This window comes from Clupea harengus, chromosome 1, assembly GCF_900700415.2.
Source record: "Clupea harengus chromosome 1, Ch_v2.0.2, whole genome shotgun sequence".
NCBI lineage: Eukaryota > Metazoa > Chordata > Actinopteri > Clupeiformes > Clupeidae > Clupea > Clupea harengus.
Genome location: NC_045152.1, coordinates 30,151,557 through 30,169,547, shown reverse-complemented (window position 1 = coordinate 30,169,547; position 17,991 = coordinate 30,151,557). Strand labels below are relative to the sequence as shown.

General features: G+C 42.0%; 1 protein-coding gene across 1 annotated transcript; it reads left to right on the top strand.

The window, feature by feature from the left end:
* Positions 1 to 7,434: 7,434 nt before the first annotated feature.
* On the top strand, positions 7,435 to 17,671 carry LOC116221486 (hemicentin-1-like). The gene is made up of 10 exons (XM_031572074.2): positions 7,435 to 7,734; positions 8,169 to 8,438; positions 8,649 to 8,987; positions 9,294 to 9,320; positions 9,836 to 9,976; positions 10,291 to 10,557; positions 11,889 to 12,152; positions 12,915 to 13,247; positions 15,132 to 15,368; positions 16,263 to 17,671. Exons 1-10 carry the CDS (start codon positions 7,677 to 7,679, stop codon positions 16,496 to 16,498), a joined length of 2,172 nt encoding a protein of 723 aa, XP_031427934.1. The 5' UTR covers positions 7,435 to 7,676; the 3' UTR covers positions 16,499 to 17,671.
* The last annotated feature ends 320 nt before the right edge of the window (positions 17,672 to 17,991 follow it).

Sequence of the window (17,991 nt, the reverse complement as noted above, 5' to 3'; positions counted from 1 at the left end):
TCCCTCTCAAATGTGAAATGCGAAACATGAGAGCACCGAAGGGGCAGAGGAACGCTCCCCAGGACCGAGTCAGGCACAGCTATGGAATGTTACTCCAGATCACCAGTGATAAAAGTCTGCATAAATGCCACGAAATGTTTATAGACATGTCAGAAAGGCATTGGTGTTACTCTTTTGAGACGACCTGATTGTTTGTGTCATCGTATGGCAGCCATTATTGTATCATGCTATTCATGCTAAGAAGTTGTGTATTGCCATTCCAGACATGTATCAGTGCTGTTAAAAATAAGATACATTGTGAGGTCATTGTGAGGTAGGCACTATCGTAATCTGGATTTTGAGAGGGAATAACACAAATGCTTCAAAGACACATGAGGAATGGTGCTGAATCAGCAATGTTGGGACAGAGTCTGTCAATACGACTGATATCCAACATTCTAGAGTGCAAATCAGTGCTTTGTCATTTCTGGTTGATAAAGTTGAGTGAAGGGAAATGTGAGTTGAGTGAATGGAAATGGAGTGGGTTTCCGCAGGCATGTGCAGTCTTGTTTACCACCTTACTCATAGCAACGTCAAGCTAGTTACCATATCTAGACACAACAGTGACCAACTGTCATTATCTGTACGCCTCGTGGGAGAGATGACCTAAATGCATGACACAGCAGACAGGGGTACAGCAAAAGCGAAACTCACAGCGAGCAGGCTATGTAAAAATCCAGAAAATAAAAAAGAGTGTTAAGAAAAAGTGTTTTTCCCCCTGAATTACTTGGCTCCTGCCCCTGCCGTTCCTCAGTTTCCATTTCCCTCTACCAAGGAATAACAGGCCATCATTTGTCTGTTTTGTACTCAACTTCAAACAGAAGGTTTTGGAGACATGGAAAGTGGGAAGTAAACAGTAGCAATGAGAACCTTGTTGATTCTGAGAATGACCAGTGCGAATGGATTTCATGGCCTGACTCATGTCAAAAACATTGCAACAGATACTTGACCAACTTGCCCTTATCTACCATTGAGGGCACTGAAGTCATTTACTTGCCATTTTTTCAGCAGGTTTCAGATACTTCATTAAATGATAGAGCGGACAAGTTTGATCTGAGCATTAACAAAGCATTACCCAAGATGGATTTGAAACATGTAGAGTTAGATTCACACGCGCACGCGCACGCACACACACACACACACACACACACACAGACACACACACACACAGACACACAAGATATTGGGTGCATTCCTACATTCTACACTCTACCCTTTGCATGCTGAGACTTTTGACCTTGGTATTTAAAAAATCCTCCTTACGGCCTAGATTGACCAAATTGTGGTAACAGGAACTGAAAATGATGTCAGAACTGAATGACAATTGAAGGACAGATGTAGTGAGCCAGAGCCAAAGGTCCAAGTTGTAACAACTGCTTTTTTCAAAGGAAGCAAAAAAACAGAATGTTGCAGTATTTTGCCATGAGTTTGATGAAGAAACAATGGGGCCATTGAACTGTGCTTTGTATTGGGGACAATTAACTGTGCTTTGTATAATAGTTACTGCCTTCATTTTTCTACTTTGACACCAAGAAAAGCTATTTGAAAAGTAGAAAATATGTATTAAGTTGTCAATTGTGTATGTAAGTTTCCACTCCTGATCAGCGGTCAATAAGCAACTTGTAATAACTGTATACAGTTGGTAAGGCTCCAGGTTTTGGAAGTGTCAACACCAATTGTTGTGAATTTCCTCCGCCTCAATATGAGAGGAGGGCTATCTGTACACATCCTGTCTCTAAATCTGTATACATCCTATATCTAAACTCAGTGTATTGTACTGATGAAATATCTAATGGCCTAAACCAATCACAGGGAAGAACTGTGTTCATCCACTTAGGCAATGGATAAATAATATTGGGTGAGACGGAGGAATTTGGTTCCGGAAAGGAGTGGAGTGTGTGTATGTGGGTAGGGCGAGTGCATTCAGAATCATTCACTACAGTCTTGATTTATTAATGAGTCACAAGCTAGTGAAGTAAAGTGAAGCAATTCCTGACGTACGGGCGCATGACGTTTCTAGTCAGCAGACTTTTCTTTTTCCTGTGAACTTGAATCATGTTGACTCATAGTCTTTGGTATGAGTTGTGCACGCTGGTTATCTATTCCAGGAGTGACGATATCAAGGTCGAAGAGTTTTTGTGAATGCTCAACCAAGAGGACTAAGAGTAGCCCCACAAAGAAAGATCCGGAGTTCAACACCCAGGAAGCATACATACTGATGAAAATATACTTTGGATAAAATTATCTGCTGAATGAATAGATGTATATGAAGGAGCCCAATACTTTGAAGAGGTCACATCAAGCACAGACTAGCCAGGAGTTAGGAACCAGGATCACTGCTTCCTGGAGTGTCAGCCATTAACTTCTGTCCTGTTTTTGTTGTTGTTTTGATTGTGTACAGGAGAAAAAGAAACACTTTCACTGTGAACTCTGTAAACAATCAGTCAGCACAATCAATCAGCGATGTAATTTATGTATTAACAGCACTGTTAACCCTGAACAGGAAATGAGTAGCCAGACAACATTTTCTCTGTGTAATAAGGGGAGGGGTTGAGTGCCATTTGCCATTGTCAGTCTGCCACAACATCCACTTAATCACAAGATGTCCTGTTTTCTCTGGTTTCTTCCTGCCCGACAGTATATGTTCTTACTGATCATTAACCAATCCTTCCCTCAGTTATGGGTCATTTCCCTCATCTGAGAAAGATTAAGGGAGGAAAAGAGAAGAGACCTTTCGATTTAGGAGAAGATAAATTGAATCACTCCTTTGCCTTTAAATCACCCCAATACTGAACATTTCAGAATTGTAGTACAGTGGTTCTTAAACTTATTGGAGGTACTGAACCCTGCGAGCTTCATCAGTGCATTCACCGAACCCTTCGTAATTGGAAAAATAAAATATGATTTCTTCAAAACATAGGTATATATATAAAAACGACGAGACATTGCTAGTGTGAACCGGGCTATACTGTGTGTGTTTTGACCCCTGTCGAACCTCTGAGAGTGACTCAACGAACCCCTGGGGTTCGATCGAACCCAGGTTAAGAACCACTGTTGTAGTATGTTGGGTGCCTCGTTTCTTTTCAGGCTGATCAAAGAAACATGCTTACAATGGACTGAAGAGCTGATGCAACAAGGAAATGAAAAGTTGTGCGTGTGTGTGTATGTGTGTGGGGGGGGGGAACGACAAGTGGTAAATGTACATAATATATATACAAACATCATATGGTATACAAAAACAGCTTACTGGGTATACAGTGTGCTCAGGGTTACTGTTACAAGAGTAAGTAGAGGAGGAACAGAAAAACATGTTGGTGCTGGTAATTCTATATATTGCATATAAATGCTAGCATAGAGTATGGGGTAGAATAAGTGTACGGCAGTACGGTGGTGATGGGTACATGTGGGCCGAGGGTTTCTACAAGTAGATCGGGTGGAGAGACTATAGCAGTATCCCACAGCGAAGCTAGTCCTGACTAGGAGAGGAAGAAAGAGACAGAGTGAGTGGGTAGAGTTCAGCTGCCAGTATGCGTAGATGAGGAGCAATGGTGATGAGAAGCAATGTTTCCACATCCCTTCCACATTGTTCAATTGGATAAACAAATAAGGACATACATTTAGGTAGGCAATTGACAGTAGGTAATATGGCCACTTTATCAGTATCAATATATGAGCAATAGGATATAGAAGGAGAGGGATAGAGAGAGGCTGCCTGACCAGGTGTATGGGAATTTTATTTGCATTTCATTTTGTTATGTTATGTTTAGTTATGGTTGGCTGACATGGTGCATGTGGATTTTAGTTTGGATGGCAGGATACACAACAGTGTCCAACTGGCTGGTGACAGCCACAACACGTGCCGTATGCTGTACCCGGCGGGATCCGTAAAGGCCCTCCTTCACGGTACAACATGCACTGTCTGAAGCTCCTTTTTATTGATTTGGGGGATTTTGTATGTGTTTAGTTGTGATGAGTTATGTTGAGTTATGTTGGCTGGCTTGGTGCACGGGGAGTTTTAGTCATACAAGCAAAGTAAGGGTGGCATGATACACAACAGTATCAGGAGACCAGTCAGAGTCTGCTGTTCTTCCCCCCACCCCCCATGGGATTCAGTATGATAACATACACGTATCTATCCGTTATCATTGTACCACTGTACTACCATTGTTATTTTATCACACTGAACTGAACAAAACCTGTGTATAGAAAACCTAGCTAAGCCTAACCTAGGATCCACTGTGGATTCAAGTGAGGGATTATTTCTGACCTTCACCCTGACATAATTAAGATCTTTGTCAGGTTTTTAATGGCACACACGACACACTGGAACACACACGTGCATATATGGAGGCGACACAGGACACACACACACACACACACGCAGGTAGGCCTGAGGTCGCGGTGAATTTATTTTCTGCTTTTTCCCATCCTGGACCGTCCTTCCTCAAGGACCCCCCAGGAGCAGTGGGCAGCTTTGCAGCGCCTGGGGACCAAGTGAAGTGAACTGTCCATCTTTGGTCAGGGATGGACATGAGTTCTGTTATTTTTGCATGTTTTTACTGTTGGGGTTCTTAGTGGAGGAAACCCCTTGTGAACACGGGGAGAACATGCAAACTCCACACAGAAAGGCCCGGGAGATAGCCCACCTGTGCACTGTGCACTCTGGGGAGGACCTGCCCCCCAGAGCCAACAGCGCCCCATGCGGGAATCGAACCCATGACCTTCTTGCTGTGAGGCAGCAGTGCAAGCAGTGCAAGCAACTGAGCCACCGTGCCCACTTATTTGTACATTTGGTCCATGTATCAAATATGTAACTAGCTGAAGTCTATGGTCAGGTTATGATTAGAGTTCCAAAAATTCTCTCTCTCACTCTCTCGATGTGGCTGCTTTGTTCTACCTTCATGAAAAGGAATTTGCTTCGCTCTTGTACATGTGAAACGTATCTGCTCTGTGTCCCTCCTGCCAAGCAGTGCAGGGGGAGCAACGGTTTCTGGAACACTCTGTTCTAGGAACCGGGTCATTACAATTCATTTCTGACACAATATGGAATACAATCTCCTGTGAGCAGTTGTATGATTTTGCCATTTTGTGTGTACTGTTTTGTTTGCTTTATCACATGTATTATATTTCATCATTATATGTCACCATCCACAAACATAAGTGTATTAAAGCGGGGGTCATATGATACACAGTCATTTCTTTAACAGCCTGTTACATTTACCACTTCTTATATATGACTCCAAACATAGCCCTCAGAGGCATAGTACAAAAGTGGAAGTTCTGTCTCTGTTTACCGCTACTGGGGGTTGAACTAAATCATTGGGTTTGTAGTCTATACCATGGGCTCCATGGAAATTCATCTTCCTCAAATTCATGTGCTGCTAATTTTAAACTGATTCGCAACAGTTGGCTGATGCACTCAGTTCTCTGTTTTTCTGCTTTTTACAGAGAGAAATGGCAGCTCTCGCAGTCTTTGAGCATCTCTATTCCTAGTAGGGCTTTCAGCACTGTGAATGTAGACGTGATTGGGAATGAGTGGGGAACTGATACCAGCTACCAGCTTAAAAACATTCCACCATCCCTTACTGACAACAGACTAATATCCAGTGATTCAGCGGCTTAATCATTTGCTCGCCCACTCCACCTCCCTCCACAGTTGTCAGGTTTTCACAAAAAATATGAGCACAGGCAGACTATCTAGAAAGGATGCATCGATACCACCTTTTTCAGAGCGAAAACGAGTACTTACATTTGTGTACTTGCTGATACCGTCTACTGATACGAGTACCTATCAATTTATAATATGCTCTATCAATTTCTCCAACCCAACTGTTTCCGATAGGCAAGTCTGATAGGACAGCAAAAACTATCAGACAGTCATAAAATCCAGCTACTAGCTATTTCCAGAAGGCAGATATGATGGGGCAGCAAGAAAAATTACAGAATACCACCTGACCGCAGTCTTGAGTTTAACGTAAAGTGTTATCAGATCATTTTTATGAGTATAAATACGAGTATATGAGCCGAGTATCGGCCAGATACCCGATACTGGTACTGGTGCAACCCTACAATCTAGTATGCAGGCAAATGTGGAGAACCAGAAAACTCTGTTCATCAAATGTGTTGATTAACATTGATTAAAAACGGGTGGCTGAGGCTTCAAGTTCATTAAGGGATTATGCTGGAACAATGAGACTTTAGAACTGGAGAGGTTACATAATGTCCATGAGGAGAATAACAATCAGTGTGAAGAGTGTTTCCTGCTGTTTGGAAACTGTTTACTTTGAGAAAGAACGCTTTTGACCTGGTTGCCCAGATACAAAAATCCATGCTTGGATAGTCTCCTTTTTTCTCTGGCAAGCATTCAGTGACAGCAAGTACATCCAACAGTTTAGATCACATTCTTTTCTTCATGCTGTGTGACTCTTTGTGTGACCGAGAGTGACTGCGCGCGTGTGTGTGTGTGTGTGTGCATGGGTGACTGTGGGTGTGAGAGTGTGCGATGAAAGTGTGTGCTAGATATGTGACTGTGTGTGTGTGTGTGTGTGTATCTCATCCCTCAGCATAGTCTGTTAACGAGGCACATGTTTGTTTGAATTTGCCAGTTCTGCAGAACAATTTATTTTGAAGGGGAAGTAGCATTAGAGGAAAGATGACAACAACATTTGGGTGCATTCCTATAATTCAGTGTGACATGTGAAAGCAATAATACAGAAGTTATTTCCATAGCTCAACTGAAAGAGCAAAGAGCATTAGCAACACCAAATGAACGGGCTTTGTTCCCACGGACCACGCAAGGCAAACTACATCTTGCCTATTGCTTACTGTATTCAATTTGAGTAAAAGCGCCTGCTAAAGAAATAGCCCACATATGAATGAAAAAGCACTTATGCTAAGACTGGTGATGAAGGAGGTGAAAAAAGCCGTATTCTTGTCAACAACAAAAAATGCTGTTAGTTTCAGGTGGTCAGCTCAGGTGGATTTTTTCGAACAGGACATTGTGAGCTTAGCAGACAACGTGTGGGTGTCCTGTACTGACCTACCTGTGGGTGAGAGAGCGAAAATAGACTTTACAAAGGTTTTTGATGACATAATAGAGCTGCTAGCACAAATGGTGGAAATTCTGATCCCTGCGGTTTAATAATTTGATGAATTATGTGACACTATAGTGTTGTGCCTACACTAAACGTATATAGACTAAAGAACCTGCCACTTTGCCATTGTGCAAATAGGCTGTTAAGGAGTTTTAAGCATATCTTTGTTACTTTAGAGAGGATTGGTGTCGATTAACTCGGAGATAATTTTGAGATTCATTTTGACGTATATCAACGCAACAGTACGATGTCAAAGGATTTCTGAGAGCTTTTCTTCCAGAGAAATTCTCACTAAAGTAGACCGAGCTCTCCCCTACTCTGGAGCAAGGGAGGCGGAGTGCATCAACACGTGTCCATTCTCTATTTTATCTAGCCCTGCATGTAATTCAATACAGAACTGAAATAGACTGTGAGACCACAGCACCAGTTGACTACCTTTCTTTGTGCCTGGACCGACTGTTCATTGTGCATTTCCACTGCGCGCATTGTTTGTGTGTGTTTTTTTTTTAACATTGACTGGAGTTTGGAGTTACGACTTATTAAATGTATGTGGGAATTTATTTTCGGGTCTTTTTAAGTTTGCTGCCCTTATGGGTTGTTGGTAAGTAACTGAACCTTTGCCTTCATATAGCATTAGCTCATTCTAACATTATCAAACTGACATAATCTACTTTTTGTTTGGTTACTGTAGCCTACTTATATGTAGAATCTAATAATGTCTAAACGTTCTTTTGAAGACTGGGCTGTGTGTCATAAAACTATTTTAATAGCGTAAAGTACTTGTAAAGTAAGGCAACAGATATTCTAATAGATTGAGATCACCCGTATGTTCATCACAGCTAGCGTGGAGAGAATATAAACTGGTTGCCTACTTTCTAACCCGATGTATTGAGATAGGCCTACAATCTCGGAGTGCAGAGTTGAGTGCACAACCACAGGAGGGCGGAGTAGCATTGCTCTCCTGCGTTTGTTCACAACCTTAATGACGTGCATAACCGTACGACATTTATTTATAGTTTTCTGTGTTTTGTGTAGATGGGAATCAGTGTCCAGAAGGTGTGTTAACGATTCACCCTGAGAGAGTGGTTGTGAAATATGGGGATTTCGTGGAGGTGAACTGCAGCGCATCAGGAACACATGATGGGATGGGCTGGGAGGCTACTGTTGGGAACAAACCCATTGAGGAGGACATCCATCTGATCACCTGGACTGTGGAAGAGCTGACAGATTGGGATGTGGAAGCTCAGTGCTTCATCAATCTAGAGGATGAACAGTGCATCAAAACCCTTACTGTTGTCATGTACAGTAAGTACCATGTGATATCATATTCACACAAAATCCTTGCCTATCTTCAGGCATGCTTGCATGTTTTTCACTAATGACAGTCACTAAGCTGGACAGTGATTTTGTGCAATATAATGACCATCACATATACATGTACACACATATTACATACATTTGCAATAACAACTTTCACTTTCAATAATAATGTTGATAATAAAACACTCTCCACAGAGGATCTAGAACATGCACCTGTACTCTCAGCTAACCACACGGGACCAATGATCGAGGGAACTACATATCTGCTCCAGTGTGCCGTATACAACGTCGCACCCGTCCGTACCCTTACCGTGATGTGGTACAGAGGGGATGTCCTGATAGGTCATTCCCCAGCTGACAACAGCACAGAGCGGCCCAGCCCAGTAAATGTGACTGCTAGCCTCCGGATCACCCCGACAAAACATGATGATGGAGCCCAGTTTCGGTGTGAGGCAGAGCTCAATCTGGGACAAGAGGGACCTCAACCACCCCCTCCTAAAATGATATCTCAGAGTGTTAGCATCACTGTGCACTGTGAGTCTGCATTTAGTATTCATCAGAATTGTCAGAAGCTATCTCTATACTTTTTCCCCCTTTTATTCTTCAAATGATTACTACATACCATCTTTTCAGAATCATTCACAATTACATGACAAAAGGTTAGTTTTGAATCGTATTTATACTGTATGGTTCTGTAGGGTTAACCAAGTCACATGGCAAAGAACAGTAATGGCCAAACTGAGTATGCTCCAAAATCCATGTACTATCAAATACCACATACCTTACTCCTTTCTCCTCTGATACAATATGACACAGCACATTTGTTTTTGTCCTACTCAGATGGTCCAGTAACAACCAACTGTCCACGCACCATATGAAATATCAGAGGGGACAATCTGGAAACATTTTGTCCCTCTGAGGCAACCACGTCCTACCGTCAGATGGCTCCCGAGATGGACTGTCCATGACCCCAGTCGTCCACTCAGCAGAGAGGACAGTGGTGTCTATACTGTCAACGTTACAAGGACTGTTGTCATTTGAAGATACGATTGAAGTCTTTGTGATGTGTAAGTGTTCCACTGGCTGACACACTGTTTCTAAAGGCCACACTATGTTTTGGAATGAATCATGACACAATTTATGTGCAATGTAGTTTGATATAGCTGATTTAAGAAGCTAATTATTTGTTCATGTTCACATTTATCTATTTGTTTATGTTCTGCATCTAACTAAACATCTTAACTCTCTCAGGCTTACCCCTTTCTTCTTCAACTGTCTCATGTTTTGTTTTAGATGGTCCAGTATTTCCACTGTCCCAGCAGTTACATCGTTGAGGAATATACAGCTCATAACCTATCATGTGAGGCGGACGGTTACCCCAGACCTGACACACAGTGGCTTAAAGATGGCGAGGAAGTCGTTTTGGCCAGAGGAACTCTCTAGAGGTTATGGGGGCAATATTTCATCCTGGCAAACAGCACCTACGGAAAATGCTTCTCACTTACTGGATATCAAAGTCCTCTGTGAGTACAATTTAATTTCCTAATTCATTTTGAGCTTTATAGCCTTTTAGTTAAGTTGGATCAGTGTAGAGAGACAGAACATTTGTGGGAGAGAGATAAGGAGTGGGACTGGGAAATGACATGGGGTCGGACTCAAACACAGGTCTCCTTGGGCACAAAGACATGCATATGGTAGGGGATGCTACTGATTGTGCCACATGTCGCCATCTTATTTCGTTATACATCCACATCCTTGAAATGGCCATACTGTATCATTCATATAAAATGCATCCATAACTTGTTGAGGGCTATCAATGTACGCCTTACGTCCTTAGATCCACCCTCACCCATAGCTGAACTTGAGGACACAGAGGTGGACGTGGTGGGGTCTGATGTGGTGCTGAAATGTGCTGTTCATGGAGACCCTCGGCCGCAGTACGAGTGGAGCTACCCTTGGGTCAGTAATGTGTGGGTGAAGACTGAGGATGGGGTGTCCCTGCTGCACATTAATGGAACCACCGAAGCAAACATTGGAACGTATGCATGTTTTGCCTTCAACAAGCTTGGAGAAGCGCGCAGATCTGTCAGAGTCACTGTGAAAGGTAAGGGAGAGCATTCTTAAATGACTGCGGAGTTTGGCAGTATGCAAGGCTATATCTCCCCATTTGGGGTGTTATTGGCTCCCTCTCAGTTTGTGTCCTTTTGGTCTTTAAAACTTTTCACCCTTGACATAATGTTATACATGATAAAAAAAAGAAACCGTTACCTTAGAGATTGTAGCCAGTTTCATTTATGTTATTAATTTGCCTTTGTTAGTATAGGCAAGCAAGATAGTGCCGCTTTGTTATAGAGCAACGGAGCGTATTTTAGAACGTGGGGGAGGTCTGTTATCCATTACATTTAACCGGGAGCCAGAGGAGAGGAAGAGAGATTGGGGAGTGCTTTTCCTGAAGGGAAACGTGCCTCTCTGCCCACAATGAATTTAGGGAAAAGCCAGAGAAGTCGACGCCGACCTGATGAAAATCTACCAGGAGTTTAACGTTAATCAAAATGAAACTCTCATGGATAGAATCCATAACTTTTGTTGTTTTGAGTCTGTACGGAGCAACACTGAGTAAGTGATCGAAACATTTCAGTTTCCTTTTTTTTTTGTCGTTTAAATGAGGGGATTTTAGTTCAGCCAACTTCCTGCTGATGCGTGCTAACGTTACAAGCCTACTCTTACTGGTACAGAAAGGAAGTTGATGTTAAGTAGGTTTTAGCATCTTACACTATGGACTGAATCGAACCGTTTTCCGCTGAAAGATAGCTTACCTGAGGATGCTTTACAGGGAAATGGTTGATAAACGGTTGAATTTCGCACAATTTCCCTAATCAGACTCCTACATAGGACATTCCAAGTTCTTGCATGACTGTTTTTGAATGGCACTTAATACAAAGCCACTGACTGTGGAACGGATTTGGCTCGTTATCTGGCATACACCACGGTCTCGCCGTGACACTGCCGATATCTTGTGCCACCAAGTGATTGGCACGTATTGTGTTGGTCATCCGACAAGACGCATACGCCCTTACACTAAGAACAGCTAACGTGTTGTCTCGCTATAAATGGCTACTTCTTCATAGTTGGCGTTTTCCTCCCCAGAAAGCTGAACGCGTTGGCGTCAAAACGTATGCATGTTGTCATAACGTTAATGGGCAGTTTTTCCGGGTGTTCCCCTTGATCTGCAACACAACTTCACTTGAAAGAATTAGAGGAAGTTGAAATAGCCTGCCTGCCAGGGCAGTCATTCGTTGCATCCTGTTTTACCCCCATTCCTGCCATGGTCATTCAAGATATCATAGGATGCCTTCTCGAATTATAGTTAAGTTGATAGCTCATTTTATTCATTGTATTAATACCATTTACAATTTTTTATTCAAACCTTTGCAGGAGTACAGGCTTCATGCCCAATACAGTTTTCCAGCGCTAACAAAACAGTGAACGAAACAGTGGTGGAATATAACAAGAATGTGTCAATCAGATGCTCTGCCCCAGGACACAAAGAGATTCTCTGGACAGTTTCACGGAATCACAGAATCACAGGAGACACGTGGACAGAGAAAGCCCTAACAGACTGGAATGTAAAGCCCATTTGCAAAGTTACTTTATGGAACCGCGACCCTTGCCATAAACTCTTCAATGTTACTCTTTTCAGTAAGTTGTCATTTGTTGAACAATCTATTTAGTTATTTGTTGTTTATGTTACCTTCCTTCATAGGCTCCAGAGTAAAATTCAAAATATTTTTTACTATTATCTTTGATTGGTGATAAAAAAATAAAAAATAAAACACTTAGGTCAGTCCATTGTCCATTATATGCCTTTCATCCATTTATCCATGAAAAGCCTAAGCATAATTTGGTGCAATGCAGTTTGTAGTGAACATTGAATAGGCAGTGAGGAGTTTTTGTAAAACTACCAAGCCAACGAGGTAACAGCCAACAGACTTGCCTTTCATACACAGACAACAACACTGCTGACACTGTTTGACATATTTTTGGTAAAATATTTGTATGATATTGTGCTGTAAATGCTATTCTTACATTTTTGTGTGACTTCATATTCAGACCACAAAACTACACGGGATAGCCTGGGCAGCTAGTGGAAAGGCATGTGGCAGATCTCCCCTTCACATGATATTCTATCATCATAAATGAATTTTAGGATGTTATAAAAACAATCTACCTCAACTATACCTTAAAATGGTAAAAACCTACATATTTTTGCTTGACATTTTAGTTTTCAGACAGTTTGAAAGAAAGAATGCCATTGGTATGTTGTGTTGTGTACCTACTGTACAATAGAACAACAGCATGGTGTACCTTTGCTGTGCTGAGTTTTACACTGCAGCATGCAACAGGAAAAATTGGAAACAAAGAATGCTTTTTAAGATGTTTTTTTCTATGTTTACTTCTCAGAAACGCCAAAGGATTTATCCATCCGTTTTCAGAACCACTCTGGACCTTTAATTAAGGATAAACAATATACACTCCTGTGTGAGATTCAAAATGTCGCTCCAATCAAGAACCTCGTTGTCAACTGGTACAAAAAGGAAATAAACAGTTCTCGTTCCGTGAAGAATGAAACATTTCCGGACAACTCCATCAAGACACCCCAAAATGTTTCCTCCACCCTCCTCATCAGAGCCACCAAGTCTGAAAACGGGGCGCAGTACTGGTGTGAGGCCAGACTGAAGCTGGGAGACCACGACACGAGCGCCACATCACAGCCCCTCAGTGTCACCGTCTACTGTAAGTTCTGTTCTGATGAGGGAAACGAATTAAAGGTACATTCTGTGATTCTGGCAAAAGGTTGTTGATATTTAAACAGCCAATCAAATTATCATCAAATATCATCACTACCACATTATTTGGACACATTTCATCCATAGGGGACGCTGCAACTGACACATTTCAATATCTGAAGAACGCCTTAAGCTAAAATAAAAAAATTCCGTATGCTTATACTTGGCTACATTCCCCGTGCCTGCGTGGGTTTACTCCGGGTACTCCGGTTTCCCCCACCATCATAAAGACATGCATTGCATCATATGAATATGAATGAATGTTGGTGGTGGTCGGAGGGGCCGTTGGCGCTGATTGGCAGCCACGCTTCTGTCAGTCTGCCCCAGGGCAGCTGTGGCTACTGAGGTAGCTTACCACCACCGGTATGACTGTGTATGAATGACTACTAGACTCTGGACTCTGTAAAGCGACTTCGGGTATATAGAGAAGCGCTATATAAGTGAATTGATTGATTGATTGATTGATCCATTCGGCTCGCTCAACAAAATGGCCATCAACGGCCCGACAAAATGTATCAGCCAATATGTCTGTGTGAATGGCCAATCTTAATGATTGCATATAGAAGCTATTTACCAAATTTCATACAAATCAGCCATAAGATTTTGCTACAACAAGCTACGTACAACATGTTCTCCTCTGTTCTTCTGACATGGTTTTGGTCTGTCTTCAAAATTCACTATGTCTTTAAATCCTTACGTAACATTTACAAAATTCGAATTGTCGTTTTTCACCTGTTGAAGCAGTCCAATCATTCAACCTTTTTCTACTTGAGGCAGTTCTCAGTCACTCGTGACTATATTTAAACGTATTATTATAAAGGTGTGTACCCCTGTCCTGTTATAAATATTGACACTAGGAAGCCTATAATAGCATGTACTCTACATTTACTATTGTATTCAAACATATACTTGTCTTAAAATCCCACATTTGATATATGCATACATATTTTTCAAAACATATTGTTATCAGTTATGCAATGAAGGTCATATTGTTGCTTATGTCATGTCATGTCAATTTCACAAAAGGCTCAAATTTAGCACGTTATGAAGTCACAGTCATCCTCACTAGACAGGTCTCAAAACCACAGAACGTAACTACTAATCCACAAACTATGGTTACTTACATTTTCACTCGGAATAAGATATATACGTATACCATCACTATATATTTATCAGCATGTGTTCCCTTGATAATGAATCCATGATCTTGGTGTTGTTGTTCAACTAGTTGCTCAGTTGAGCCACAGGAACTGTCATGCCATTGGCTTTCTGCTACCCTTACCCACGTCCCATGTGTCTCTACCTATACTCTTACCCATAGACATATATACATAGACGCCACGTTGGCTTTTGGGTCGCGTGTCAACGTTGCCGCCATCTTGGGGAGGTGAAGACTGGCCTGTAAACAAACGCATGTTACCGGTGGAGCTGCGGCTTTTCTGGATAAAAAGCACCGATTTCACAGTCCCTGTTTTTCGTTTACAAAGATAAAAACATTACACTGTTTTTGGAAGTGTTTACGTGTCTGAACTGAAAATGTCCGTAGATCATAAACCCTTGAATATAAAAACGACTCAATGAAATCAGTCGAGAAATTAAAACGCTATAGTGCTTTTTATCCAGAAAAGCCGCAGCTCGACCGTTAACATGCGTTTGTTTACAGGCCAGTCTTTACCTCCCCAAGATGGCGCCGACGTTGGCACGTCGTAGCAACGTTCTGAAGGAGTCAATGGGGCGTCTATGTATATATGTCAATGCTCATACCCACGTCCCATGTGTCTCTACCTATACCCTTACCCATGTTCCTTGTGTCTCTACCTATACTCTTTAGATGGACCAGTTATTACCCGGCCAAATGTCAGTGACTTGCCCGTGTTCAAAGACTACCAGGAGGTGTTGGTGTGTGAAGCAGAGGGAAACCCCAAGCCAGAAATCATTTGGATCTTCAACAACAAATCCATCAAAGGTGGCAATCTCACCATTGGCACTGAAATGGCAGGGTTGATCCACTGCAGAGCAAGCAATGAGGTTGACGTCGCTACAAAAACAGTGAAGCTGGTGTTCAAAGGTAACAACCTACATTTCTCACATTGCTTAAATGTACTCACCCACTCATCCCTGCTTGAGATGCAATGGCTGCTTAAGTCTGTTACTAATGCTTTCTCTTTCATCATAACTCAGTACATTTGTATAACTTGTGCTTTTCCTTTGCATGCTCGCTTGCATGTTTCAGTCCCCATGTGTCCTTGCATTGTCCACTAAGTTTTACCCATTTTGGCCTCAAAACTCCGTGTCCTTTATTGTATCCACCAGAGTACCAATACTCCCTCTCTAATTGCCCCTCATTTAGTTTCAGGTTGGATAATGTGATGAGAATTCAGGTTAGTAGGTACTTTTTCCGTGCCCTAGACTAGAGCATCTGAGGTTTAAGCCTGACAAGTGAGGCAATGGACTCAATGGAGCCTTGGTACATCCTAAACTGATGGAGGGACCTGCACTGGCCATTGACTCTTAAGCAAAAGTCTTCCCTTAATGGTCTCCTCCAACACGTTGTTAAGACAGTGATGCACTGATAGGACTCGTGTTAGTTGTAAACCACTCTGGCTTATTGGCGATGCATGTCATGCAGCATACTCTAATGTGAGTTGAAGCTGCTTAACGTGCTATATTTCCAGTTGAAGAGGTCTGTCTCAAGGGGACTCTTTCTTTGAGACTAAATAAAGTATTTCAAGAAGTCCCTAAAATCTCTCTCTGAACAGCGCTACTGCTCGAAAACTTGTAATGCCTGGCTTTGACCCTTGTATGGCAGGGCTGCAATGTCGGTGTGATGCATTGAGGCATTGACCACAGTTGTTCTAAACGGGAATCTAATGTCCTTACTTTTGGATGATAACGTCACATATGATGGACACCGTTTCCCTGGAGAATGACTGACAGCTGTGTTTTGTTTCTCTTGCAACAGAGGACTACTTGCCCCTGATTGCCGGCTTTGTGGCAGTGATCGTGGTGATCACCTCGGTGATCTTCATCTTCATCTACTCCATCTACTACACAAACACCAAGATGGGCCGCTACAGCCTGAAGGACGCCAAGCCCAACACACAAAATGGCAACGTTGCACAGAATGGCCTTGACAGCAACTTTCCCATGAAGAAACTCTCGCAACAGAACATCTATGTCTTGGATGGGACTCCGTGACTTGTGATGCGCCTTCTGAGGATGTGCATCACTTCATTCAAAGCAAGCTCGGGCCAGATTTGAGTTTTCTGACCAGCCAGAGAGGGTTACGGCGGGTCCTCAACCTATCCGATCATCATCCTCATACTCCTTAAGATCAGCACACACACTGTCTTTATCCGAATCCGCCCAAAAGCTTGTTTGGTCTGGCAGAACCTTGCTTGCTGACTACAGAGAACGACCTGTACCTTTTTTCCTTTGTGATCATTTTTGCCCCAGGATGTTTCCAGCTGAGGTACATGTCAGTTGGAAGAGGCTATAGGACCATCTGTTACTTTGCAGTGAATGAATACGTTGACATAGTACAGTCCAGTACAGCTTTCGTGCTATGCATAAAGAGAGAATATATGTTGGGCATTACAGCATGTTTTTTTCTTCTTGTGAGTCAGCTGTGTAGCTCAGCTAACTACTGTTATTCTGTATGTGGGAGGTACTGTGTGCTGAGGTCACCACTGCATCATCATCATCATCACCACCATACAGCACGGTTGTTTGTTATTCAAATGGTGTTTGCGTAGATTCCTCTTTCTATGGCTGTCACTTGAGACATGCTTGGCCCTGTGTATGATGTCATACTGTTATGCTATTACATGCACGTATTAGAAATATTATCTTATAATTCTATAAGTATCTAACTACATCTAAAATGAACGTAAATATGTATAGATCTGTGATATGAAGTAGCCCCTTAGTGTCACTGCTGTTTGAGGACTTGCAAAAGGGGGGGGGGGCATGGCATGGAACTCCTGACGTCTAACTGTGTTTGCTCTTAGACGTAACACAATGTCTACAACTATGACTGGGGTTTCTAACTGTGTTTGCCCTTAGACGTAACACAATGTCTACAACTATGACTGGGGTTTCTCTGATGAAGATTATATTAAGAGTCCTGAAAATGACAATGTTACCCATAAAATCGGTGAATACACATAAACATGTTTTCAGGACCTCCTATGGAATTTGCAATAGGTGTCTGTGGGGGCCTATAGGAAGGGCGCCTTTGGCTTTGCAGAAATGTGCCTATTATGAAATGAGCTGCTGGCATTAGCTTACCTGCCTTAATGTTGGGACCTGTTGTACACTGGATGACATCTGTGATCACACTGTAGAAAAATAGACTTTTTTTTCCAGTAAGACGGAAGCCAAATTTGCATTATTGAACTATGTACTTTTATTTATATAAAGTATTTGTAAAAAAAAATATTGCATGACTCTTTTGCTCAGGGGCTCGTCCCCTTCACACCAGTAAACAGCCTACCCCAGACGAATCCTCTTTTAAATTAAACTTAGTCAATTATTTCACTTAGGCGTAGGCTTATTTTAATACGAAATATTGAAAATGCCCTTAATTTTTTATTTCAGAATTCACAATATGAATAACAACTGTTACTGTTACAACATGACAACATTTGCTTTTCATAAAAAATAGGCATTGTATGTGTTGAAAATAGATC

Bases quoted from the DNA above. Each gene is read 5' to 3' on its own strand.
- LOC116221486 (XM_031572074.2), top strand. From the start codon at position 7,677: ATGTATGTGGGAATTTATTTTCGGGTCTTTTTAAGTTTGCTGCCCTTA. The intron at 10,558-11,888 runs GTAAGGGAGAGC...AAACCTTTGCAG, and splicing joins TGTCAGAGTCACTGTGAAAG to GAGTACAGGCTTCATGCCCA. The intron at 13,248-15,131 runs GTAAGTTCTGTT...TATACTCTTTAG, and splicing joins CCTCAGTGTCACCGTCTACT to ATGGACCAGTTATTACCCGG.